General features: G+C 56.5%; 1 protein-coding gene across 1 annotated transcript; it reads right to left on the bottom strand.

Moving 5' to 3' along the window:
- Nucleotides 1-6: 6 nt before the first annotated feature.
- Nucleotides 7-26,836, bottom strand: LOC138367416 (serine-rich adhesin for platelets-like). Its single transcript, XM_069329063.1, has 12 exons — nt 26,738-26,836; nt 18,413-18,797; nt 16,820-17,158; nt 15,827-16,069; nt 14,726-15,208; nt 12,189-12,443; nt 10,989-11,504; nt 10,128-10,379; nt 7,414-7,668; nt 6,112-6,702; nt 1,929-2,094; nt 7-157 (listed from the first exon to the last, which is right to left on the bottom strand). Exons 1-12 carry the CDS (start codon nt 26,834-26,836, stop codon nt 7-9), a joined length of 3,735 nt encoding a protein of 1,244 aa, XP_069185164.1.
- Nucleotides 26,837-27,195: the final 359 nt, after the last annotated feature.

Below are 27,195 nucleotides of genomic sequence, written 5' to 3'. Positions count from 1 at the left end.
CGAAAATTAACACATGATGAAAAATGTGACAGTGTCAGACCACGGAGGAAGAATTGAAACAGGAATTTCCTTAAGTACTTCGTATATTAATACATCTTCAGAGAGAATGATATAGATACTTCCTTCTTTCTGAAGGAAGTATTTTTCTTCCTTCATTCTGAAGGTGTATTAATATACGAAGTACTTAAGGAAATTCCTGTTTCAATTCTTCCTCCGTGGTCTGACACTGTCACATTTTTCATCAAGTTAATTTTCGTAATTTACACACACACACACACACACACACACACACACACACACACACACACACACACACACATATATATATATATATATATATATATATATATATATATATATATATATGTCGTACCTAGTAGCCAGAACTCACTTCTCAGCCTACTATGCAAGGCCCGATTTGCCTAATAAGTCAAATTTTCATGAATTAATTGTTTTTCGACAACCTAACCTACCTAACCTAACCTAACCAAACTTTTTCGGCTACCTAACCTAACCTAACCTATAAAGATAGGTTAGGTTAGGTTAGGTAGGGTTGGTTAGGTTCGGTCATATATCTACGTTAATTTTAACTCCAATAAAAAAAAATTGACCTCATACGTAATGAAATGGGTAGCTTTATCATTTCGTAAGAAAAAAATTAGAGAAAATATATTAATTCAGGAAAACTTGGCTTATTAGGCAAATCGGGCATTGCATAGTAGGCTGAGAAGTGCGTTCTGGCTACTAGGTACGACATATATATATATATATATATATATATATATATATATATATATATATATATATATATATATATTGGTGTATACTGGCAGCAGGTTTTCTTTTATGCCTGTCTCATTGAATATCACAAAATATTCAGTATTTACTATTTTCTGATTTAGGGCTTCTATCCCTCTTACTAATGCTCTTGCATCAAGGTTCAGCTGGAAGAGGAGTTCACCAAAGGTCATGCTTTTTTAGATGAAGAAAAGAATTGAATAACTGAAGAATATATTACACTAATTATAAAATCGCACAACGTTTCGAACCTCCATGGTTCATTCTCAAGTAAAAAGAAATTACAGAACTCGTTAATTTATACCAGTACGGGGTCAGGTGATAAAACAATTACAATAAAGGTAAAGACAAGGGGATACATAGGGGATAAATAGGGAATAAATGGGGGACGAACCACATTCAAAGATTAATCAGGTGTAATAGGCCTGTTATGTTGAGCAGTGTATTCTGTGTTGGCATCGTTATATTCCGGTCTTGTCCTTACTCTCATGGTGGGTAGAGTAAATAGTTCCGTGATTTGGGTGTTCATGGTAGGTCGCTCTATTCTTATGTGAATTGCTTCAAGAATTTGTAATCTTCTTGCATGTTGGGTTTTGTCTATTATACAGGTATTTTTGTTCAACATTTCTCTTGTTAGGGTGATGTCATGGGCTTGTCTCATGTGATTCCTAGGGGCACCAGATTGAAGATGGCATGTCAAACGCCTCGTCAGCTTGGTCGACGTCATACCTATGTACTTACATTGAAGGTTACATCCTTCGTGGGGGCAAGTGTACATGTATACAACGCTTGACTGCTGTAGAGGGTTCTCCGTCGGCTTCGGGCTGTTTTTGATAAGGTCGGAAGTCTTCTTGGTTTTGTAGAATATGATCAGGTCTATGTTTTGATTAGGAGTAGTGCTTTTTACTCCTTTGCGGATTATTTCTTTCATTATTCTTAACAATTTTGTTTATGTTCACTGTGCATGGTTGATTTGTAATATAATTTAATTGGAGGTATTGCGGTTTCTGTTCCAGGTTTAGGATTATACCATAGGTCCAAGTGTCTTCTTATAGCAGCGTTTATTTCCGTGTTGCTATATTCGTTGTTCACCAATACCTGAGTTATTCTTTCAAACTCTCTCTACTCACGTTGCTCCATTCGGAGCAGTGGGTAAGCGCTCGACGAATATAAGCATTGAGAACACTGGCTTTATCTTTGAGGGCACTCCCCCACCTTGGGGGCACTCACTTCTACCGTTCAGGCATAATCCTATGTTGGTGGGCTTAGTATTTACGTTGGTGCTTAAAGAGGTTCCTGTTTTTGTTATTAGTTTGTTCAGGCGTATGTTTCAGTGCCATAGACGTATGTTTGTGTCAAAGGCGTATATTTCAGTGCATAGACGTATGTTTCAGTGCCATAGACGTATGTTTGTGTAAATGGCGTATGTTTCAGTGCTAAAGACCTATGTTTCAGTGCCAAAGGCGTATGTTTCAGTGCCAAAGGCGTATGTTTCAGTGCCAAAGGCGTATGTTTCAGTGCCAAAGGCGTATGTTTCAGTGCCAAAGGCGTATGTTTCAGTGCCAATGGCGTATGTTTCAGTGCCAAAAACGTATGTTTCAGTGCCAAAGGCAAAATCGACGAAGTGGGATTCTACATGTCTCTAGGAACTCACTTCGACAAACGAAGCAAAACTGATGACAGTAGAACAAATGAGATCTGCAGGCGACGAGTCACAATAACGTGGCTGAAGAATGTTGACCAGACCACACACTAGAAGGTGAAGGGACGACGACGTTTCGGTCCGTCCTGGACCATTCTCTGCATGGTCCAGCATTCTTTGCAAATGAGATCTGCAGAGTGGTCCACCCACGAGGCAGGCCCACATACCCACCACAGCCCGGCTGATCCGGAACTTCTCTTAGAAAACCGTCCAGTTTTCTCTTGAAGATGTCCACGGTTGTTCCGGCAATATTTCTTATGCTCGCTGGGAGGACGTTGAACAACCGCGGACCTCTGATGTTTATACAGTGTTCTCTGATTGTGCCTATGGCACCTCTGCTCTTCACTGGTTCAATATTGCATTTTCTTCCATATCGTTCACTCCAGTACGTTGTTATTTTACTGTGTAGATTTGGGACCTGGCCCTCCAGTATTTTCCACATGTATATTATTTGGTATATCTCTCGTCTCCTTTCTAGAGATTACATTTGGAGGGCTTTGAGACGATCCCAATAATTTAGGTGTTTTATCTCGTCTATGCGTGCCGTATATGTTCTTTGTATTCCCTCTATTTCAACAATCTCTCCTGCTCTGAAGGGGGAAGTGAGTACTGAGCAGTACTCGAGACGGGACAACATAAGTGACTTGAAGATTCAACCATTGTGATGGGATCCCTGGATTTGGAAGTTCTCGTAATCCATCCGATCATTTTTCTGGCTGACTCAATATTTGCTTGGTTATGCTCCCTAAACGTTAGATCGTCGGATATCATTATTCCCAAATCCTTGACATGCTGTTTTCCTACTATGGGCAGATTCGATTATGTTTTGTACCCTGTATTATATTTCAGATCCTCATTTTTGCCGTACCTGAGTACCTGAAATTTATCACTGTTAAACATCATATTATTTTCTGCTGCCCAATCGAAAACTTTGTTGATATCTGCTTGTAATTTTTAAATGTCTTCAGCAGAGGTAATTTTCATGCTGATTTTTGTGTCATCTGCAAAGGATGACACGAAGCTGTGACGTGTATTTTTGTCTGTATCTGATATGAGAATAAGGAACAGTAGCGGTGCAAGGACTGTACCTTGAGGTACAGAGCTTTTAACTGCGCTTGGACTCGATTTTATTTGATTGACTGTTACTCTTTGTGTTCGGTTCGACAGGAAATTGAGTATCCAGCGTCCTACTTTACCAATTATTGACCTCATTTTGTGTGCGACATTACACACAACACGACATTGTAACAACATTACAAATCCCATGGTCACATTTGTCGAACGCCTTTGCAAAATTTGTGTTTACAACATCTGCATTTTGCTTTTCTTCTAGAGCTTATGTGATTTTGTCATAGTGGTTGAGTAACTGTGACAGACAGGATCTTCGCGCTCTAAATCCATGTTGTCCTGGGTTGTGTAGCTCATTATTTTCCATAAAACTAGAAATTTGATTCCTAATCACTCTTTCAAACACTTTTATTATGTGTGATGTTAGTGCAACTGGCCTATAATTTTTTGCCAAGGCTGTACTACCCCCCCTTGTGCAGAGGAGCTACATCTGCAGAGTTAAGTGCAGCTGGTATCTCCCCTGGAAGCCCTCCGAATTGCTGAAGTCCCTTCCGCTGCTACCAGTACCGTACACCTCTGTCTCTCTAACGAGCCTTTCCTGGGGCACAGTATCACTGGCATTGTTAAGCTCCAGGTGGCACTAATATGGCACAAATACACACACACATATGATCCTTTCCTGCAGCAACTTGCTGATGATGTGAAAGTATTTACAAAATGTGTTTATTGTTTTGTGGTTGGACGAATTTCAAAACCGGGTTTGTATACAAGATCATCAACGGCTTCTATCTAAGTACTGTTGTCTTCCACAGGTTAGTGACGGAGGGTCACCCACCCACTCCCTGCCACCGGTCAAAAGTACGTTATTGCATTATTTATTTTGTTTCACATATATTCACAATATTATTTGTTGTACACAACGTGCGCTGTTTTTAAACATTTCCTATTTGAAACTGTTAAAAATATATAATTGTTATAAACTCCCCGAATCTTAACGTTGCATAGAAAATTAAAATGTACATTCTAGAAATCTTGAACTATCATATCTAGAGCATTAATTTAGATAATTTTAGGTTCCTTGTCAACGTTGCATCAGTGAGGAGAGCCTTAACAGTGCAGGGTGCATGCAACATTACAAATGCTGCACAGCAATCTTTAATCGAGCGAGACGGAAGTGTGGCCAGTGCTCCCGAGGAACCTGTGAGCCTGGATATCTTGGCAACCAATGCTGCACATGATAACCAGAGCATCATTACTCCTAATTGGGTACCCTGGACGGCAAATCATCGCTGTGCTCTGAACTTCATTGTTAGCGCACTAAACACACGCAGCCTACCGGTAATAAATTGCATAGTTCACTCGGGCACGACGGGTGTAATAACAAAACTGGATTAATTGGATTAAGATGACTTTGCTGAGAGGCTGGGAGATGCTGCTGATGCTGGCTGTACCGCTGGTGATGCTGCTGCTGGCTGTACCGCTGGTGATGCTGCTGCTGGCTGTACCGCTGGTGATGTTGGTGCTGGCTGTACCGCTGCTGATGCTGCTGGCTGCACCGCTGGTGATGCTGCTGCTGGCTGTACCGCTGGTGATGTTGGTGCTGGCTGTACCGCTGCTGATGCTGCTGGCTGTACCGCTGGTGATGCTGCTGCTGGCTGTACCGCCGGTGATGCTGCTGCTAGCTGTACCGCTGGTGATGCTGCTGCTGGCTGTACCGCCGGTGATGCTGCTGCTGGCTGTACCGCTGGTGATGCTGCTGCTGCTGACTGTACCGCCGGTGATGCTGCTGCTGGCTGTACCGCCGGTGATGCTGCTGCTGGCTGTACCGCTGGTGATGCTGCTGCTAGCTGTACCGCTGGTGATGCTGCTGCTAGCTGTACCGCTGGTGATGCTGCTGGCTGTACCGCTGGTGATGCTGCTGCTGGCTGTACCGCTGGTGATGCTGCTGCTGGCTGTACCGCCGGTGATGCTGCTGCTGGCTGTATCGCTGGTGATGCTGCTGCTGGCTGTACCGCTGCTGATGCTGCTGCTGGCTGTACCGCTGGGGATGCTGCTGCTGGCTGTACCGCTGGTGATGCTGCTGCTAGCTGTACCGCCGGTGATGCTGCTGCTAGCTATACCGCTGGTGATGCTGCTGCTAGCTGTACCGCCGGTGATGCTGCTGCTGGCTGTACCGCTGGTGATGCTGCTGCTAGCTGTACCGCTGGTGATGCTGCTGGCTGTACCGCTGGTGATGCTGCTGCTGGCTGTACCGCTGGTGATGCTGCTGCTGGCTGTACCGCTGCTGATGCTGCTGCTGGCTGTATCGCCGGTGATGCTGCTGCTGGCTGTACCGCTGGTGAAGCTGCTGCTAGCTGTACCGCCGGTGATGCTGCTAGCTGTACCGCTGGTGATGTTGCTGCTGGCTGTACCGCCGGTGATGCTGCTGCTGGCTGTACCGCCGGTGATGCTGCTGCTGGCTGTACCGCCGGTGATGCTGCTGCTGGCTGTACCGCCGGTGATGCTGCTGCTGGCTGTACCGCCGGTGATGCTGCTGGCTGTACCGCCGGTGATGCTGCTGCTGGCTGTACCGCCGGTGATGCTGCTGCTGGCTGTACCGCTTGTGATGCTCCTGGCTGTACCGCTGGTGATGCTGCTGCTGGCTGTACCGCCGGTGATGCTGCTGCTAGCTGTACCGCTGGTGATGCTGCTAGCTGTACCGCTGGTGATGCTGCTGGCTGTATCGCCGGTGATGCTGCTGCTGGCTGTACCGCTGGTGATGCTGCTAGCTGTACCGCTGGTGATGCTGCTGCTAGCTGTACCGCTGGTGACGCTGCTGCTGGCTGTAACGCCGGTGATGCTGCTGGCTGTACCGCTGGTGATGCTGCTAGCTGTACCGCTGGTGATGCTGCTGCTGGCTGTAACGCCCGTGATGCTGCTGCTGGCTGTACCGCTGGTGATGCTGCTGCTAGCTGTACCGCTGGTGATGCTGCTGCTGGCTGTAACGCCGGTGATGCTGCTGGCTGTACCGCTGGTGATGCTGCTGCTAGCTGTACCGCTGGTGATGCTGCTGGCTGTAACGCCGGTAATGCTGCTGCTGGCTGTACCGCTGGTGATGCTGCTGCTAGCTGTACCGCTGTTGATGCTGCTGCTGGCTGTATCGCCGGTGATGCTGCTGCTGGCTGTACCGCTGGTGATGCTGCTAGCTGTACCGCTGGTGATGCTGCTGCTAGCTGTACCGCTGGTGATGCTGCTGCTGGCTGTAACGCCGGTGATGCTGCTGCTGGCTGTACCGCTGGTGATGCTGCTGCTGGCTGTACCGCTTGTGATGCTGCTGCTGGCTGTACCGCTGGTGATGCTGCTGCTGGCTGTATCGCCGGTGATGCTGCTGCTGGCTGTACCGCTGGTGATGCTGCTGCTAGCTGTACCGCTGGTGATGCTGCTGCTAGCTGTACCGCTGGTGATGCTGCTGCTAGCTGTACCGCTGGTGATGCTGCTGGGAGCTGTACCGCTGGTGATGCTGCTGCTGGCTGTACCGCTGGGGATGCTGCTGGGAGCTGTACCGCTGGTGATGCTGCTGGATGTACCGCCGGTGATGCTGCTGCTAGCTGTACCGCTGGTGATGCTGCTGCTGGCTGTATCGCCGGTGATGCTGCTGCTGGCTGTACCGCTGGTGATGCTGCTGCTAGCTGTACCGCTGGTGATGCTGCTAGCTGTACCGCTGGTGATGCTGCTGCTAGCTGTACCGTTGGTGATGCTGCTGGGAGCTGTACCGCTGGTGATGCTGCTGCTGGCTGTACCGCTGGGAGCTGTACCGCTGGTGATGCTGCTGGATGTACCGCTGGTGATGCTGCTGCTAGCTGTACCGCTGGTGATGCTGCTGCTGGCTGTACCGCTGGTGATGCTGCTGCTGGCTGTACCGCTGGGGATGCTGCTGGATGTACCGCTGGTGATGCTGCTGGATGTACCGCTGGTGCTGCTGCTGCTGGCTGTACTGCTGGGGATGCTGCTGCTGGCTGTACCGCTGGGGATGCTGTTGCTGGCTGTACCTCTGGTGATGCTGCTGGCTGTACCGCTGGTGATGCTGCTGCTGGCTGCACCGCTGGTGATGCTGCTGCTGGCTGTACCGCTGGTGATGCTGCTAGCTGTACCGCTGGTGATGCTGCTGCTAGCTGTACCGCTGGGGATGCTGCTGCTAGCTGTACCGCTGGGGATGCTGCTGCTGGCTGTACCGCTGGTGATGCTGCTGCTGGCTGTACCGCTGGTGATGCTGCTGCTGGCTGTACCACTGGTGATGCTGCTGCTAGCTGCACCGCTGGTGATGCTGCTGCTGGCTGTACCGCTGCTGATGCTGCTGGCTGTACCGCTGCTGATGCTGCTGCTGGCTGTATCGCCGGTGATGCTGCTGCTGGCTGTACCGCAGGTGATGCTGCTGCTAGCTGTACCGCCGGTGATGCTGCTGCTAGCTGTACCGCTGGTGATGCTGCTGCTAGCTGTACCGCTGGTGATGCTGCTAGCTGTACCGCTGGTGATGCTGCTGCTGGCTGTACCGCTGGTGATGCTGCTGCTGGCTGTATCGCCGGTGATGCTGCTGCTGGCTGTACCGCTGGTGATGCTGCTGCTAGCTGTACCGCTGGTGATGCTGCTGCTGGCTGTAACGCCGGTGATGCTGCTGCTGGCTGTACCGCTGGTGATGCTGCTGCTAGCTGTACCGCAGGTGATGCTGCTGCTAGCTGTATCGCTGGTGATGCTGCTGCTAGCTGTACCGCTGGTGATGCTGCTGGGAGCTGTACCGCTGGTGATGCTGCTGGCTGTACCGCTGGGGATGCTGCTGGGAGCTGTACCGCTGGTGATGCTGCTGCTGGCTGTACCGCTGGGGATGCTGCTGGGAGCTGTACCGCTGGTGATGCTGCTGCTGGCTGTACCGCTGGGGATGCTGCTGGGAGCTGTACCGCTGGTGATGCTGCTGGCTGCACCGCTGGTGATGCTGCAGCTGGCTGTACCGCTGGTGATGCTGCTAGCTGTACCGCTGGTGATGCTGCTGCTGGCTGTACCGCTGGGGATGCTGCTGCTAGCTGTACCGCTGGGGATGCTGCTGCTGGCTGTACCGCTGGTGATGCTGCTGCTGGCTGTACCGCTGGTGATGCTGCTGCTGGCTGTACCGCTGGTGATGCTGCTGCTAGCTGCACCGCTGGTGATGCTGCTGCTGGCTGTACCGCTGCTGATGCTGCTGGCTGTACCGCTGCTGATGCTGCTGCTGGCTGTACCGCCGGTGATGCTGCTGCTGGCTGTACCGCCAGTGATGCTGCTGCTGGCTGTACCGCCGGTGATGCTGCTGCTGGCTGTACCGCTGCTGCTGCTGGCTGTACCGCTGCTGATGCTGCTGCTGATGCTGCTGCTGGCTGTACCGCTGCTGATGCTGCTGCTGGCTGTACCGCTGCTGATGCTGCTGCTGGCTGTACCGCTGCTGATGCTGCTGCTGGCTGTACCGCTGCTGATGCTGCTGCTGGCTGTACCGCTGCTGATGCTGCTGCTGGCTGTACCGCTGGTGATGCTGCTGCTGGCTGTACCGCTGCTGATGCTGCTGGCTGTACCGCTGCTGATGCTGCTGCTGGCTGTACCGCTGCTGATGCTGCTGCTGGCTGTACCGCTGCTGATGCTAGCTGTACCGCTGGTGATGCTGCTGCTGGCTGTACCGCTGCTGATGCTGCTGCTGGCTGTACCGCTGGTGATGTTGCTGCTGGCTGTACCGCTGCTGATGCTGCTGCTGGCTGTACCGCTGCTGATGCTGCTGCTGGCTGTACCGCTGCTGATGCTGCTGCTGGCTGTACCGCTGGTGATGCTGCTGCTGGCTGTACCGCTGCTGATGCTGCTGCTGGCTGTACCGCTGGGGATGCTGCTGCTAGCTGTACCGCTGGTGATGCTGCTGCTGGCTGTACCGCTGATGATGCTGCTGCTGGCTGTACCGCTGCTGATGCTGCTGCTGGCTGTACCGCTGCTGATGCTGCTGGCTGTACCGCTGCTGATGCTGCTGCTGGCAGTACCGCTGCTGATGCTGCTGCTGGCTGTACCGCTGGGGATGCTGCTGGCTGTACCGCTGGTGATGCTGCTGCTGGCTGTACCGCTGGTGATGCTGCTGCTGGCTGTACCGCTGGTGATGCTGCTGCTGCTGACTGTACCGCTGGTGATGCTGCTGCTGACTGTACCGCTGCTGACTGTACCGCTGCTGATGCTGCTGCTGGCTGTACCGCTGCTAATGCTGCTGCTGACTGTGCCGCTGCTGCTGCTGCTGCTGATGCTGCTGCTGGCTGTACCGCTGCTAATGCTGCTGCTGACTGTACCGCTGCTGCTGCTGCTGCTGCTGACTGTACCGCTGCTGCTGCTGGCTGTACCGCCGGTGATGCTGCTGCTGGCTGTACCGCTGCTGATGCTGCTGCTGGGTGTACCGCTGGTGATGCTGCTGCTGGCTGTACCGCCGGTGATGCCGCTGCTCACTTTACGCTGGTGATGCTGCTGCTGGCTGTACCGCTGGTGATGCTGCTGCTCATTGTACCGCTGGTGATGCTGCTGCTGGCTGTACCGCCGGTGATGCTGCTGCTGGCTGTACCGCTGGTGATGCTGCTGCTAGCTGTACCGCTGGTGATGCTGCTGGCTGTATCGCCGGTGATGCTGCTGCTGGCTGTACCGCTGGTGATGCTGCTAGCTGTACCGCTGGTGATGCTGCTGCTAGCTGTACCGCTGGTGACGCTGCTGCTGGCTGTAACGCCGGTGATGCTGCTGGCTGTACCGCTGGTGATGCTGCTAGCTGTACCGCTGGTGATGCTGCTGCTGGCTGTAACGCCGGTGATGCTGCTGCTGGCTGTACCGCTGGTGATGCTGCTGCTAGCTGTACCGCTGGTGATGCTGCTGCTGGCTGTAACGCCGGTGATGCTGCTGCTAGCTGTACCGCTGGTGATGCTGCTGCTAGCTGTACCGCTGGTGATGCTGCTGGCTGTACCGCTGGTGATGCTGCTGCTGGCTGTACCGCTGGTGATGCTGCTGCTGGCTGTACCGCTGCTGCTGCTGGCTGTATCGCCGGTGATGCTGCTGCTGGCTGTACCGCTGGTGAAGCTGCTGCTAGCTGTACCGCCGGAGATGCTGCTAGCTGTACCGCTGGTGATGTTGCTGCTGGCTGTACCGCCGGTGATGCTGCTGCTGGCTGTACCGCCGGTGATGCTGCTGCTGGCTGTACCGCCGGTGATGCTGCTGCTGGCTGTACCGCCGGTGATGCTGCTGCTGGCTGTACCGCCGGTGATGCTGCTGCTGGCTGTACCGCCGGTGATGCTGCTGGCTGTACCGCCGGTGATGCTGCTGCTGGCTGTACCGCCGGTGATGCTGCTGCTGGCTGTACCGCTTGTGATGCTGCTGGCTGTACCGCTGGTGATGCTGCTGCTGGCTGTACCGCCGGTGATGCTGCTGCTAGCTGTACCGCTGGTGATGCTGCTGCTAGCTGTACCGCTGGTGATGCTGCTGGCTGTATCGCCGGTGATGCTGCTGCTGGCTGTACCGCTGGTGATGCTGCTAGCTGTACCGCTGGTGATGCTGCTGCTAGCTGTACCGCTGGTGATGCTGCTGCTAGCTGTACCGCTGGTGACGCTGCTGCTGGCTGTAACGCCGGTGATGCTGCTGGCAGTACCGCTGGTGATGCTGCTAGCTGTACCGCTGGTGATGCTGCTGCTGGCTGTAACGCCGGTGATGCTGCTGCTGGCTGTACCGCTGGTGATGCTGCTGCTAGCTGTACCGCTGGTGATGCTGCTGCTGGCTGTAACGCCGGTGATGCTGCTGGCTGTACCGCTGGTGATGCTGCTGCTAGCTGTACCGCTGGTGATGCTGCTGGCTGTAACGCCGGTAATGCTGCTGCTGGCTGTACCGCTGGTGATGCTGCTGCTAGCTGTACCGCTGTTGATGCTGCTGCTGGCTGTATCGCCGGTGATGCTGCTGCTGGCTGTACCGCTGGTGATGCTGCTAGCTGTACCGCTGGTGATGCTGCTGCTAGCTGTACCGCTGGTGATGCTGCTGCTGGCTGTAACGCCGGTGATGCTGCTGCTGGCTGTACCGCTGGTGATGCTGCTGCTGGCTGTACCGCTTGTGATGCTGCTGCTGGCTGTACCGCTGGTGATGCTGCTGCTGGCTGTATCGCCGGTGATGCTGCTGCTGGCTGTACCGCTGGTGATGCTGCTGCTAGCTGTACCGCTGATGATGCTGCTGCTAGCTGTACCGCTGGTGATGCTGCTGGGAGCTGTACCGCTGGTGATGCTGCTGCTGGCTGTACCGCTGGGGATGCTGCTGGGAGCTGTACCGCTGGTGATGCTGCTGGATGTACCGCCGGTGATGCTGCTGCTAGCTGTACCGCTGGTGATGCTGCTGCTGGCTGTATCGCCGGTGATGCTGCTGCTGGCTGTACCGCTGGTGATGCTGCTGCTAGCTGTACCGCTGGTGATGCTGCTAGCTGTACCGCTGGTGATGCTGCTGCTAGCTGTACCGTTGGTGATGCTGCTGGGAGCTGTACCGCTGGTGATGCTGCTGCTGGCTGTACCGCTGGGAGCTGTACCGCTGGTGATGCTGCTGGATGTACCGCTGGTGATGCTGCTGCTAGCTGTACCGCTGGTGATGCTGCTGCTGGCTGTACCGCTGGTGATGCTGCTGCTGGCTGTACCGCTGGGGATGCTGCTGGATGTACCGCTGGTGATGCTGCTGGATGTACCGCTGGTGCTGCTGCTGCTGGCTGTACTGCTGGGGATGCTGCTGCTGGCTGTACCGCTGGGGATGCTGTTGCTGGCTGTACCTCTGGTGATGCTGCTGGCTGTACCGCTGGTGATGCTGCTGCTGGCTGCACCGCTGGTGATGCTGCTGCTGGCTGTACCGCTGGTGATGCTGCTAGCTGTACCGCTGGTGATGCTGCTGCTAGCTGTACCGCTGGGGATGCTGCTGCTAGCTGTACCGCTGGGGATGCTGCTGCTGGCTGTACCGCTGGTGATGCTGCTGCTGGCTGTACCGCTGGTGATGCTGCTGCTGGCTGTACCACTGGTGATGCTGCTGCTAGCTGCACCGCTGGTGATGCTGCTGCTGGCTGTACCGCTGCTGATGCTGCTGGCTGTACCGCTGCTGATGCTGCTGCTGGCTGTATCGCCGGTGATGCTGCTGCTGGCTGTACCGCAGGTGATGCTGCTGCTAGCTGTACCGCCGGTGATGCTGCTGCTAGCTGTACCGCTGGTGATGCTGCTGCTAGCTGTACCGCTGGTGATGCTGCTGCTGGCTGTAACGCCGGTGATGCTGCTGCTGGCTGTACCGCTGGTGATGCTGCTGCTAGCTGTACCGCAGGTGATGCTGCTGCTAGCTGTATCGCTGGTGATGCTGCTGCTAGCTGTACCGCTGGTGATGCTGCTGGGAGCTGTACCGCTGGTGATGCTGCTGGCTGTACCGCTGGGGATGCTGCTGGGAGCTGTACCGCTGGTGATGCTGCTGCTGGCTGTACCGCTGGGGATGCTGCTGGGAGCTGTACCGCTGGTGATGCTGCTGCTGGCTGTACCGCTGGGGATGCTGCTGGGAGCTGTACCGCTGGTGATGCTGCTGGCTGCACCGCTGGTGATGCTGCAGCTGGCTGTACCGCTGGTGATGCTGCTAGCTGTACCGCTGGTGATGCTGCTGCTGGCTGTACCGCTGGGGATGCTGCTGCTAGCTGTACCGCTGGGGATGCTGCTGCTGGCTGTACCGCTGGTGATGCTGCTGCTGGCTGTACCGCTGGTGATGCTGCTGCTGGCTGTACCGCTGGTGATGCTGCTGCTAGCTGCACCGCTGGTGATGCTGCTGCTGGCTGTACCGCTGCTGATGCTGCTGGCTGTACCGCTGCTGATGCTGCTGCTGGCTGTACCGCCGGTGATGCTGCTGCTGGCTGTACCGCCGGTGATGCTGCTGCTGGCTGTACCGCCGGTGATGCTGCTGCTGGCTGTACCGCTGCTGCTGCTGGCTGTACCGCTGCTGATGCTGCTGCTGGCTGTACCGCTGCTGATGCTGCTGCTGGCTGTACCGCTGCTGATGCTGCTGCTGGCTGTACCGCTGCTGATGCTGCTGCTGGCTGTACCGCTGCTGATGCTGCTGCTGGCTGTACCGCTGGTGATGCTGCTGCTGGCTGTACCGCTGCTGATGCTGCTGGCTGTACCGCTGCTGATGCTGCTGCTGGCTGTACCGCTGCTGATGCTGCTGCTGGCTGTACCGCTGCTGATGCTAGCTGTACCGCTGGTGATGCTGCTGCTGGCTGTACCGCTGCTGATGCTGCTGCTGGCTGTACCGCTGGTGATGTTGCTGCTGGCTGTACCGCTGCTGATGCTGCTGCTGGCTGTACCGCTGCTGATGCTGCTGCTGGCTGTACCGCTGCTGATGCTGCTGCTGGCTGTACCGCTGGTGATGCTGCTGCTGGCTGTACCGCTGCTGATGCTGCTGCTGGCTGTACCGCTGGGGATGCTGCTGCTAGCTGTACCGCTGGTGATGCTGCTGCTGGCTGTACCGCTGATGATGCTGCTGCTGGCTGTTCCGCTGCTGATGCTGCTGCTGGCTGTACCGCTGCTGATGCTGCTGGCTGTACCGCTGCTGATGCTGCTGCTGGCAGTACCGCTGCTGATGCTGCTGCTGGCTGTACCGCTGGGGATGCTGCTGGCTGTACCGCTGGTGATGCTGCTGCTGGCTGTACCGCTGGTGATGCTGCTGCTGGCTGTACCGCTGGTGATGCTGCTGCTGCTGACTGTACCGCTGGTGATGCTGCTGCTGACTGTACCGCTGCTGACTGTACCGCTGCTGATGCTGCTGCTGGCTGTACCGCTGCTAATGCTGCTGCTGACTGTGCCGCTGCTGCTGCTGCTGCTGATGCTGGCTGTACCGCTGCTAATGCTGCTGCTGACTGTACCGCTGCTGCTGCTGCTGCTGCTGACTGTACCGCTGCTGCTGCTGGCTGTACCGCCGGTGATGCTGCTGCTGGCTGTACCGCTGCTGATGCTGCTGCTGGGTGTACCGCTGGTGATGCTGCTGCTGGCTGTACCGCCGGTGATGCCGCTGCTCACTGTACGCTGGTGATGCTGCTGCTGGCTGTACCGCTGGTGATGCTGCTGCTCATTGTACCGCTGGTGATGCTGCTGCTGGCTGTACCGCCGGTGATGCTGCTGGCTGTACCGCTGGTGATGCTGCTGCTAGCTGTACCGCTGGTGATGCTGCTGGCTGTATCGCCGGTGATGCTGCTGCTGGCTGTACCGCTGGTGATGCTGCTAGCTGTACCGCTGGTGATGCTGCTGCTAGCTGTACCGCTGGTGACGCTGCTGCTGGCTGTAACGCCGGTGATGCTGCTGGCTGTACCGCTGGTGATGCTGCTAGCTGTACCGCTGGTGATGCTGCTGCTGGCTGTAACGCCGGTGATGCTGCTGGCTGTACCGCTGGTGATGCTGCTGCTAGCTGTACCGCTGGTGATGCTGCTGCTGGCTGTAACGCCGGTGATGCTGCTGGCTGTACCGCTGGTGATGCTGCTGCTAGCTGTACCGCTGGTGATGCTGCTGGCTGTAACGCCGGTAATGCTGCTGCTGGCTGTACCGCTGGTGATGCTGCTGCTAGCTGTACCGCTGTTGATGCTGCTGCTGGCTGTATCGCCGGTGATGCTGCTGCTGGCTGTACCGCTGGTGATGCTGCTAGCTGTACCGCTGGTGATGCTGCTGCTAGCTGTACCGCTGGTGATGCTGCTGCTGGCTGTAACGCCGGTGATGCTGCTGCTGGCTGTACCGCTGGTGATGCTGCTGCTGGCTGTACCGCTTGTGATGCTGCTGCTGGCTGTACCGCTGGTGATGCTGCTGCTGGCTGTATCGCCGGTGATGCTGCTGCTGGCTGTACCGCTGGTGATGCTGCTGCTAGCTGTACCGCTGGTGATGCTGCTGCTAGCTGTACCGCTGGTGATGCTGCTGCTAGCTGTACCGCTGGTGATGCTGCTGGGAGCTGTACCGCTGGTGATGCTGCTGCTGGCTGTACCGCTGGGGATGCTGCTGGGAGCTGTACCGCTGGTGATGCTGCTGGATGTACCGCCGGTGATGCTGCTGCTAGCTGTACCGCTGGTGATGCTGCTGCTGGCTGTATCGCCGGTGATGCTGCTGCTGGCTGTACCGCTGGTGATGCTGCTGCTAGCTGTACCGCTGGTGATGCTGCTAGCTGTACCGCTGGTGATGCTGCTGCTAGCTGTACCGTTGGTGATGCTGCTGGGAGCTGTACCGCTGGTGATGCTGCTGCTGGCTGTACCGCTGGGAGCTGTACCGCTGGTGATGCTGCTGGATGTACCGCCGGTGATGCTGCTGCTAGCTGTACCGCTGGTGATGCTGCTGCTGGCTGTACCGCTGGTGATGCTGCTGCTGGCTGTACCGCTGGGGATGCTGCTGGATGTACCGCTGGTGATGCTGCTGGATGTACCGCTGGTGCTGCTGCTGCTGGCTGTACTGCTGGGGATGCTGCTGCTGGCTGTACCGCTGGGGATGCTGTTGCTGGCTGTACCGCTGGTGATGCTGCTGGCTGTACCGCTGGTGATGCTGCTGCTGGCTGCACCGCTGGTGATGCTGCTGCTGGCTGTACCGCTGGTGATGCTGCTAGCTGTACCGCTGGTGATGCTGCTGCTAGCTGTACCGCTGGGGATGCTGCTGCTAGCTGTACCGCTGGGGATGCTGCTGCTGGCTGTAACGCTGGTGATGCTGCTGCTGGCTGTACCGCTGGTGATGCTGCTGCTGGCTGTACCACTGGTGATGCTGCTGCTAGCTGCACCGCTGGTGATGCTGCTGCTGGCTGTACCGCTGCTGATGCTGCTGGCTGTACCGCTGCTGATGCTGCTGCTGGCTGTATCGCCGGTGATGCTGCTGCTGGCTGTACCGCTGGTGATGCTGCTGCTAGCTGTACCGCCGGTGATGCTGCTGCTAGCTGTACCGCTGGTGATGCTGCTGCTAGCTGTACCGCTGGTGATGCTGCTAGCTGTACCGCTGGTGATGCTGCTGCTGGCTGTACCGCTGGTGATGCTGCTGCTGGCTGTATCGCCGGTGATGCTGCTGCTGGCTGTACCGCTGGTGATGCTGCTGCTAGCTGTACCGCTGGTGATGCTGCTGCTGGCTGTAACGCCGGTGATGCTGCTGCTGGCTGTACCGCTGGTGATGCTGCTGCTAGCTGTACCGCAGGTGATGCTGCTGCTAGCTGTATCGCTGGTGATGCTGCTGCTAGCTGTACCGCTGGTGATGCTGCTGGGAGCTGTACCGCTGGTGATGCTGCTGGCTGTACCGCTGGGGATGCTGCTGGGAGCTGTACCGCTGGTGATGCTGCTGCTGGCTGTACCGCTGGGGATGCTGCTGGGAGCTGTACCGCTGGTGATGCTGCTGCTGGCTGTACCGCTGGGGATGCTGCTGGGAGCTGTACCGCTGGTGATGCTGCTGCTGGATGTACCGCCGGTGATGCTGCTGCTAGCTGTACCGCTGGGGATGCTGCTGCTGGCTGTACCGCTGGGGATGCTGCTGCTGGTTGTACCGCTGGTGATGCTGCTGGCTGCACCGCTGGTGATGCTGCAGCTGGCTGTACCGCTGGTGATGCTGCTAGCTGTACCGCTGGTGATGCTGCTGCTGGCTGTACCGCTGGGGATGCTGCTGCTAGCTGTACCGCTGGGGATGCTGCTGCTGGCTGTACCGCTGGTGATGCTGCTGCTAGCTGCACCGCTGGTGATGCTGCTGCTGGCTGTACCGCTGCTGATGCTGCTGGCTGTACCGCTGCTGATGCTGCTGCTGGCTGTACCGCCGGTGATGCTGCTGCTGGCTGTACCGCCGGTGATGCTGCTGCTGGCTGTACCGCTGCTGCTGCTGGCTGTACCGCTGCTGATGCTGCTGCTGGCTGTACCGCTGCTGATGCTGCTGCTGGCTGTACCGCTGGTGATGCTGCTGCTGGCTGTACCGCTGGTGATGCTGCTGCTGGCTGTACCGCTGCTGATGCTGCTGCTGGCTGTACCGCTGGTGATGCTGCTGCTGGCTGTACCGCTGCTGATGCTGCTGGCTGTACCGCTGCTGATGCTGCTGCTGGCTGTACCGCTGCTGATGCTAGCTGTACCGCTGGTGATGCTGCTGCTGGCTGTACCGCTGCTGATGCTGCTGCTGGCTGTACCGCTGGTGATGTTGCTGCTGGCTGTACCGCTGCTGATGCTGCTGCTGGCTGTACCGCTGCTGATGCTGCTGCTGGCTGTACCGCTGCTGATGCTGCTGCTGGCTGTACCGCTGGTGATGCTGCTGCTGGCTGTACCGCTGCTGATGCTGCTGCTGGCTGTACCGCTGGGGATGCTGCTGCTAGCTGTACCGCTGGTGATGCTGCTGCTGGCTGTACCGCTGGTGATGTTGCTGCTGGCTGTACCGCTGCTGATGCTGCTGCTGGCTGTACCGCTGCTGATGCTGCTGGCTGTACCGCTGCTGATGCTGCTGCTGGCAGTACCGCTGCTGATGCTGCTGCTGGCTGTACCGCTGGGGATGCTGCTGGCTGTACCTCTGGTGATGCTGCTGCTGGCTGTACCGCTGGTGATGCTGCTGCTGGCTGTACCGCTGGTGATGCTGCTGCTGCTGACTGTACCGCTGGTGATGCTGCTGCTGACTGTACCGCTGCTGACTGTACCGCTGCTGATGCTGCTGCTGGCTGTACCGCTGCTAATGACTGTGCCGCTGCTGCTGCTGATGCTGCTGCTGGCTGTACCGCTGCTAATGCTGCTGCTGACTGTACCGCTGCTGCTGCTGCTGACTGTACCGCTGCTGCTGCTGGCTGTACCGCCGGTGATGCTGCTGCTAGCTGTACCGCTGCTGATGCTGCTGCTGGCTGTACCGCTGGTGATGCTGCTGCTGGCTGTACCGCCGGTGATGCCGCTGCTCACTGTACGCTGGTGATGCTGCTGCTGGCTGTACCGCTGGTGATGCTGCTGCTCATTGTACCGCTGGTGATGCTGCTGCTGGCTGTACCGCCGGTGATGCTGCTGCTGGCTGTACCGCTGGTGATGCTGCTGCTCACTGTACCGCTGCTGATGCTGCTGGCTGTACCGCCGGTGATGCTGCTGCTGGCTGTACCACTGGTGATGATGCTGCTGCTCTCTGCTGCTGCTGCTTGCGTCCCACGTGTTTTGAGCAACGGAGGGTTCTCTTAAGTATCCTTGTCTCCCACACCCTGCACGGGAGACTGCCACACCCTGCACGGGTGTGGCAGAATGACCCCAGCCTCCTGAAGCAGAGCCTGGGCCACACGAGCCCCGGGAGGTGGACGACCGAGCCCCGCACCGCTCTACTGCTTATCCAAGCCGAGATGATGTTGGCTCTGTTCCGGCCCAGGAGGCCCGCCTCAACACACGCCCAAATCACACTAATTAAATTTTAGTTCGACAACCTACAAGTGAAGAATAACTCCACCCACAATCTATTCTAGTTTTCTAAGCTCCGCCCATTTAGTGACCTACAGCCAACCATTTTAAACTAGGCCTGGGATGTGGCACTCTAAGCCTATGGGTACCAGGCACCCGACTCTACCACACCCTGCACCAGACTCTACCACACCCTGCACCCGACTCTACCACACCCTGCACCCGACTCTACCACACCCTGCACCCGACTCTACCACACCCTGCACCCGACTCTACCACACCCTGCATCCGACTCTACCACACCCTGCACCCGACTCTACCACACCCTGCACCCGACTCTACCACACCCTGCACCCGACTCTACCACACCCTGCACCAGACTCTACCACACCCTGCACCAGACTCTACCACACCCTGCACCCGACTCTACCACACCCTGCACCAGACTCTACCACACCCTGCATCAGACTCTACCACACCCTGCACCAGACTCTACCACACCCTGCACCAGGAACTACCACACCCTGCACCAGACTCTACCACACCCTGCACCAGACTCTACCACACCCTGCACCAGACACTACCACACCCTGCCCCAGACACTACCACACCCTGCCCCAGACTCTACCACACTCTGCCCCAGACACTACCACACCCTGCACCAGACTCTACCACACCCTGCACCAGGAACTACCACACCGTGCCCCAGACTCTACCACACCCTGCACCAGACTCTACCACACCCTGCACCAGAAACTACCACACCCTGCACCAGGAACTACCACACCCTGCACCAGACACTACCACACCCTGCACCAGGAACTACCACACCCTGCCCCAGACACTACCACACCCTGCACCAGGAACTACCACACCCTGCACCAGACACTACCACACCCTGCACCAGACACTACCACACCCTGCACCAGACACTACCACACCCTGCATCAGACACTACCACACCCTGCACCAGGAACTACCACACCCTGCACCAGGAACTACCACACCCTGCACCAGACACTACCACACCCTGCACCAGACTCTACCACACCCTGCACCAGAAACTACCACACCCTGCACCAGACTCTACCACACCCTGCACCAGACACTACCACACCCTGCACCAGACTCTACCACACCCTGCACCAGGAACTACCACACCCTGCCCCAGACTCTACCACACCCTGCACCAGGAACTACCACACCCTGCACCAGGAACTACCACACCCTGCCCCAGACTCTACCACACCCTGCCCCAGACTCTACCACACCCTGCCCCAGACTCTACCACACCCTGCCCCAGACTCTACCACACCCTGCCCCAGACCCTACCACACCCTGCACCAGACACTACCACACCCTGCACCAGACACTACCACACCCTGCACCAGACACTACCACACCCTGCACCAGACACTACCACACCCTGCACCAGACACTACCACACCCTGCACCAGGAACTACCACACCCTGCACCAGGAACTACCACACCCTGCACCAGGAACTACCACACCCTGCACCAGGAACTACCACACCCTGCACCAGGAACTACCACACCCTGCACCAGGAACTACCACACCCTGCACCAGGAACTACCACACCCTGCACCAGGAACTACCACACCCTGCACCAGACACTACCACACCCTGCACCAGACACCACCACACCCTGCACCAGACACCACCACACCCTGCACCAGACACCACCACACCCTGCACCAGACACCACCACACCCTGCACCAGACACCACCACACCCTGCACCTGACACCACCACACCCTGCACCAGACACTACCACAACCTGCACCAGACACTACCACACCCTGCACCAGACACTACCACACCCTGCTCCAGACACTACCACACCCTGCACCAGACACCACCACACCCTGCACCAGGAACTACCACACCCTGCACCAGGAACTACCACACCCTGCACCAGGAACTACCACACCCTGCACCAGACACCACCACACCCTGCACCAGACACCACCACACCCTGCACCAGACACCACCACACCCTGCACCAGACACTACCACACCCTGCACCAGACACTACCACAACCTGCACTAGACACTACCACAACCTGCACTAGACACTACCACACCCTGCACCAGACACTACCACACCCTGCACCAGGAACTATCACACCCTGCACCAGGAACTACCACACCCTGCACCAGGAACTACCACATCCTGCACCAGGAACTACCACACCCTGCACCAGGAACTACCACACCCTGCACCAGACTCTACCACACCCTGCAACAGGAACTACCACACCCTGCACCAGGAACTACCACACCCTGCCCCAGACTCTACCACACCCTGCCCCAGACTCTACCACACCCTGCCCCAGACTCTACCACACCCTGCCCCAGACTCTACCACACCCTGCCCCAGACTCTACCACACCCTGCCCCAGACTCTACCACACCCTGCACCAGACACTACCACACCCTGCACCAGACACTACCACACCCTGCACCAGACACTACCACACCCTGCACCAGACACCACCACACCCTGCACCAGACACCACCACACCCTGCACCAGACACCACCACACCCTGCATCAGACACCACCACACCCTGCACCAGACACCACCACACCCTGTACCAGACACTACCACACCCTGCACCAGACACCACCACACCCTGCACCAGACACCACCACACCCTGCACCAGGAACTACCACACCCTGCACCAAACACCACCACACCCTGCACCAGACACCACCACACCCTGCACCAGACAGCACCACACCCTGCACCAGACACCACCACACCCTGCACCAGACACCACCACACCCTGCACCAGACACCACCACACCCTGCACCAGACACCACCACACCCTGCACCAGACACCACCACACCCTGCACCAGGAACTATCACACCCTGCACCAGGAACTACCACACCCTGCACCAGGAACTACCACACCCTGCCCCAGACTCTACCACACCCTGCACCAGGAACTACCACACCCTGCACCAGGAACTACCACACCCTGCCCCAGACTCTACCACACCCTGCCCCAGACTCTACCACACCCTGCCCCAGACTCTACCACACCCTGCCCCAGACTCTACCACACCCTGCCCCAGACCCTACCACACCCTGCACCAGACACTACCACACCCTGCACCAGACACTACCACACCCTGCACCAGACACTACCACACCCTGCACCAGACACTACCACACCCTGCACCAGACACTACCACACCCTGCACCAGGAACTACCACACCCTGCACCAGGAACTACCACACCCTGCACCAGGAACTACCACACCCTGCACCAGGAACTACCACACCCTGCACCAGGAACTACCACACCCTGCACCAGGAACTACCACACCCTGCACCAGGAACTACCACACCCTGCACCAGGAACTACCACACCCTGCACCAGACACTACCACACCCTGCACCAGACACCACCACACCCTGCACCAGACACCACCACACCCTGCACCAGACACCACCACACCCTGCACCAGACACCACCACACCCTGCACCAGACACCACCACACCCTGCACCTGACACCACCACACCCTGCACCAGACACTACCACAACCTGCACCAGACACTACCACACCCTGCACCAGACACTACCACACCCTGCTCCAGACACTACCACACCCTGCACCAGACACCACCACACCCTGCACCAGGAACTACCACACCCTGCACCAGGAACTACCACACCCTGCACCAGGAACTACCACACCCTGCACCAGACACCACCACACCCTGCACCAGACACCACCACACCCTGCACCAGACACCACCACACCCTGCACCAGACACTACCACACCCTGCACCAGACACTACCACAACCTGCACTAGACACTACCACAACCTGCACTAGACACTACCACACCCTGCACCAGACACTACCACACCCTGCACCAGGAACTATCACACCCTGCACCAGGAACTACCACACCCTGCACCAGGAACTACCACACCCTGCACCAGGAACTACCACACCCTGCACCAGGAACTACCACACCCTGCACCAGACTCTACCACACCCTGCAACAGGAACTACCACACCCTGCACCAGGAACTACCACACCCTGCCCCAGACTCTACCACACCCTGCCCCAGACTCTACCACACCCTGCCCCAGACTCTACCACACCCTGCCCCAGACTCTACCACACCCTGCCCCAGACTCTACCACACCCTGCACCAGACACTACCACACCCTGCACCAGACACTACCACACCCTGCACCAGACACTACCACACCCTGCACCAGACACCACCACACCCTGCACCAGACACCACCACACCCTGCACCAGACACCACCACACCCTGCATCAGACACCACCACACCCTGCACCAGACACCACCACACCCTGTACCAGACACTACCACACCCTGCACCAGACACCACCACACCCTGCACCAGACACCACCACACCCTGCACCAGGAACTACCACACCCTGCACCAAACACCACCACACCCTGCACCAGACACCACCACACCCTGCACCAGACAGCACCACACCCTGCACCAGACACCACCACACCCTGCACCAGACACCACCACACCCTGCACCAGACACCACCACACCCTGCACCAGACACCACCACACCCTGCACCAGACACCACCACACCCTGCACCAGGAACTACCACACCCTGCCCCAGACACTACCACACCCTGCCCCAGACACTACCACACCCTGCCCCAGACACTACCACACCCTGCCCCAGACACTACCACACCCTGCCCCAGACACTACCACACCCTGCACCAGACACTACCACACCCTGCACCAGACACCACCACACCATGCCCCAGACACTACCACACCCTGCACCAGACACTACCACACCCTGCACCAGACACTACCACACCCTGCACCAGACACTACCACACCCTGCACCAGACACTACCACACCCTGCACCAGACACCACCACACCCTGCACCAGACACTACCACACCCTGCACCAGACACCACCACACCCTGCACCAGACACCACCACACCCTGCACCAGACACTACCACACCCTGCACCAGACACCACCACACCCTGCACCAGACACTACCACACCCTGCACCAGACACCACCACACCCTGCACCAGACACCACCACACCCTGCACCAGACACTACCACACCCTGCACCAGACACTACCACACCCTGCACCAGACACTACCACAGCCTGCACCAGACTCTACCACACCCTGCACCAGACACTACCACACCCTGCACCAGACACTACCACACCCTTCACCAGACACTACCACACCCTGCACCAGACACTACCACACCCTGCACCAGACACCACCACACCCTGCACCAGACACCACCACACCCTGCACCAGACACTACCACACCCTGCACCAGACACCACCACACCCTGCACCAGACACTACCACACCCTGCCCCAGACACTACCACACCCTGCCCCAGACACTACCACACCCTGCACCAGACACTACCACACCCTGCACCAGACACTACCACACCCTGCACCAGACTCTACCACACCCTGCACCAGACACTACCACACCCTGCACCAGACACTACCACACCCTGCACCAGACACCACCACACCCTGCACCAGACACCACCACACCCTGCACCAGACACCACCACACCCTGCACCAGACACCACCACACCCTGCACCAGACACCACCACACCCTGCACCAGACACCACCACACCCTGCACCAGACACCACCACACCCTGCACCAGACACCACCACACCCTGCACCAGACACCACCACACCCTGCACCAGACACCACCACACCCTGCCCCAGACACTACCACACCCTGCACCAGACACTACCACACCCTGCACCAGACACTACCACACCCTGCCCCAGACACCACCACACCCTGCACCAGACACCACCACACCCTGCACCAGACACTACCACACCCTGCCCCAGACACTACCACACCCTGCACCAGGAACTACCACACCCTGCCCCAGACACTACCACACCCTGCACCAGGAACTACCACACCCTGCCCCAGGAACTACCACACCCTGCACCAGGAACTACCACACACCCTGCATGCTTAACTAGAGAAGTTCTCTTACAATTGGAGCCCAGATATTAGGCTCACAGCCGTGGCTCTAGTTACCAATGTAGACTATTATACACAGTATTCAGGGGGACGTATTCTCCACTGAGAGCATTCAGAGAAGGATTACTAAATTGAATCCAAGGATCGAGAACCTCTTTTATAAAGCGAGACTAACAGAATTCAATTTAGAAAGGCGTTTAGGCCGTAGGGTAATGGGCCAAGTGATTTGATTGTGAAATTGGATAAGAGAAGCAAGGGAGTTCAGGGTGGTTGAATCAGCACCCGGACTCTGAGTACAAAACTGTGGATACCATTATGACAAATTTAGATATAAAATTACAGGCAACATCTGGGTCGGAGTTGGACTGAAGACCTGTCTCCAGGTCACATCACATACAAACGTAAATAGAAATTGTGTTGAGGAGGCTGGGGGAGTTACAGAAGGCTCCCCCGAGGGTGTCTTGTGGGTGTGTGGGCCTGCGGGCCGCTCCAAGCAACAGCCTGTTGGACCAAGTTATTGCAAGTCGAGCCTGACCCCCAGGCCGGGCTCGGAGAGTAGAACTCTCGAAACCCTCTCCAGGTATGCTCCAGGGGAGTTACATGTCATTCGAAGGTGCTGCTGCAGATTCCTCTGTGTATTGTGTCAGCGTCAACATTGTGGGGCTGGTGCTTACTGTTTCCTCGTAAGCTCGGCCATCAGACCACCGTGAGGGGCGACAGTTGCTGCGTGTGTGAGTATAAAACACTGTCTGGTTGGGGAAGCATATTGTTGTGTGTGGGGGTAGACGAAACACTAGCACCTCACATTCACCTGGGCTCTGGGAGACTCGAACCATGGACCCCAAGCGTGTGAGGCCGAAGATCTATCGAACGAGCTATTTAAAACCATCAGCTTATTTGAGTGTGGTGTGTCTGTTACCTGTGATGGTCGTGGGGGCCGTCCTCGGGGTGTGAGAGTTGTCAACACTGTCAATAACCATCCCCCTATTGGTGGTGGTGGGGGGGGGATTTGATGTGGCACAGTGCCTCATCTTCTCACCATTGGAAGATGAGGCACAGTGGCCTCCAAGATTATCATGACCGGAGAGCAGCTAATGCTGGCTCTCTCTCTCTGTGGTACCTTTAGGCCTAACTGCTACATAGTCCACAGCTCGGTGTGATGTCTTCTTTTGAGACTCTGCTTCACTTGGATTAAAGGTATTTCCAGACTTAAAAGTTTGGCTTCTCCACTTTGACTTCAGTTTTCTTTGTTATTAATAATATTTGGTCTTATTGCAGAAACTATTTTTTTTCTTTAATTGTATTAAATTATCATTTACATATATATCTTGTATTAATTTATTGTACGGTATATTGAGCACGAGTGAGCCAGCTCTTACAGTAAGAGGTGAACTTGTAGCAAGTGTGTGTGTTGCTGCTGGCAACACTGCTGTGTTGTTAAGCTTCTGGCGAGTATTGCTCCCTTCCCCCCCCCCCTCTTCCCTCCCTTCCCCTCCCTCCCTTCCCCTCCCTCCCTTCCCCTCCCTCCCCTTCCCCTCCCTCCCCATCCCTCACTCCACTACCTCGCCCTCATTCCCTCCTCCCCCCCCCCCCCCCACCCCCCTCTCACTTCCCCAATGTGCTTATTAACCAAATTACAGTAAATGTTTTAAAGCATTTCACGCTGGAAGTAGACTAATAATACGCCATTCTCTTGTTGAAAATGACTTGACTTCTTAAAAGGGCCAGACGCAATCTGGGCGTTGATTGTGCTGAGACGTACAGACTTAGAGCCGGGTGCTCCGTCACTCCAGGCACTTGGGTCATTGTTATTCCCGTCACCTGTTGTTTCCCTTCTCGAGGTCGACGGTTGAGGAGCCTCGAACCCCGGCCATGTACTTGCTTCCCACTTGTCGGACTCCCACTATTCTTAAACCTTTTAATTGATCTTTGATAATTATATATAATTCGCTGGAGCTGATATCTTGATCACTCATCCCTTATCAACGCAAAAACCGCCGTGAAGAACAGAGAGTTTCGATACCAGTTTGCTCATTTCGGTTCCTATTTTCAACAAAAATGAAGAGGGCAACACAGAAGGGGCACTGAGGTTAATTATTAGCGAAAGCACAATCACATCTAAAAATACTGCCAGTCTTTTCACTGAGAGAAGAGGACTCTTCCTC

The sequence above is a fragment of the Procambarus clarkii genome, chromosome 22, assembly GCF_040958095.1.
Source record: "Procambarus clarkii isolate CNS0578487 chromosome 22, FALCON_Pclarkii_2.0, whole genome shotgun sequence".
Taxonomy (NCBI): Eukaryota; Metazoa; Arthropoda; class Malacostraca; order Decapoda; family Cambaridae; genus Procambarus; species Procambarus clarkii.
This window is presented reverse-complemented; position numbering and strand designations above follow the sequence as displayed.

Bases quoted from the DNA above. Each gene is read 5' to 3' on its own strand.
- LOC138367416 (XM_069329063.1), bottom strand. From the start codon at position 26,836: ATGACCCAAGTGCCTGGAGTGACGGAGCACCCGGCTCTAAGTCTGTAC. The intron at 15,209-15,826 runs GTACAGCTCCCA...CCGGCGATACAG, and splicing joins CAGCAGCAGCATCACCAGCG to CCAGCAGCAGCATCAACAGC. The intron at 10,380-10,988 runs GTACAGCCAGCA...CCGGCGTTACAG, and splicing joins TAGCAGCAGCATCACCGGCG to CCAGCAGCAGCATCACCAGC.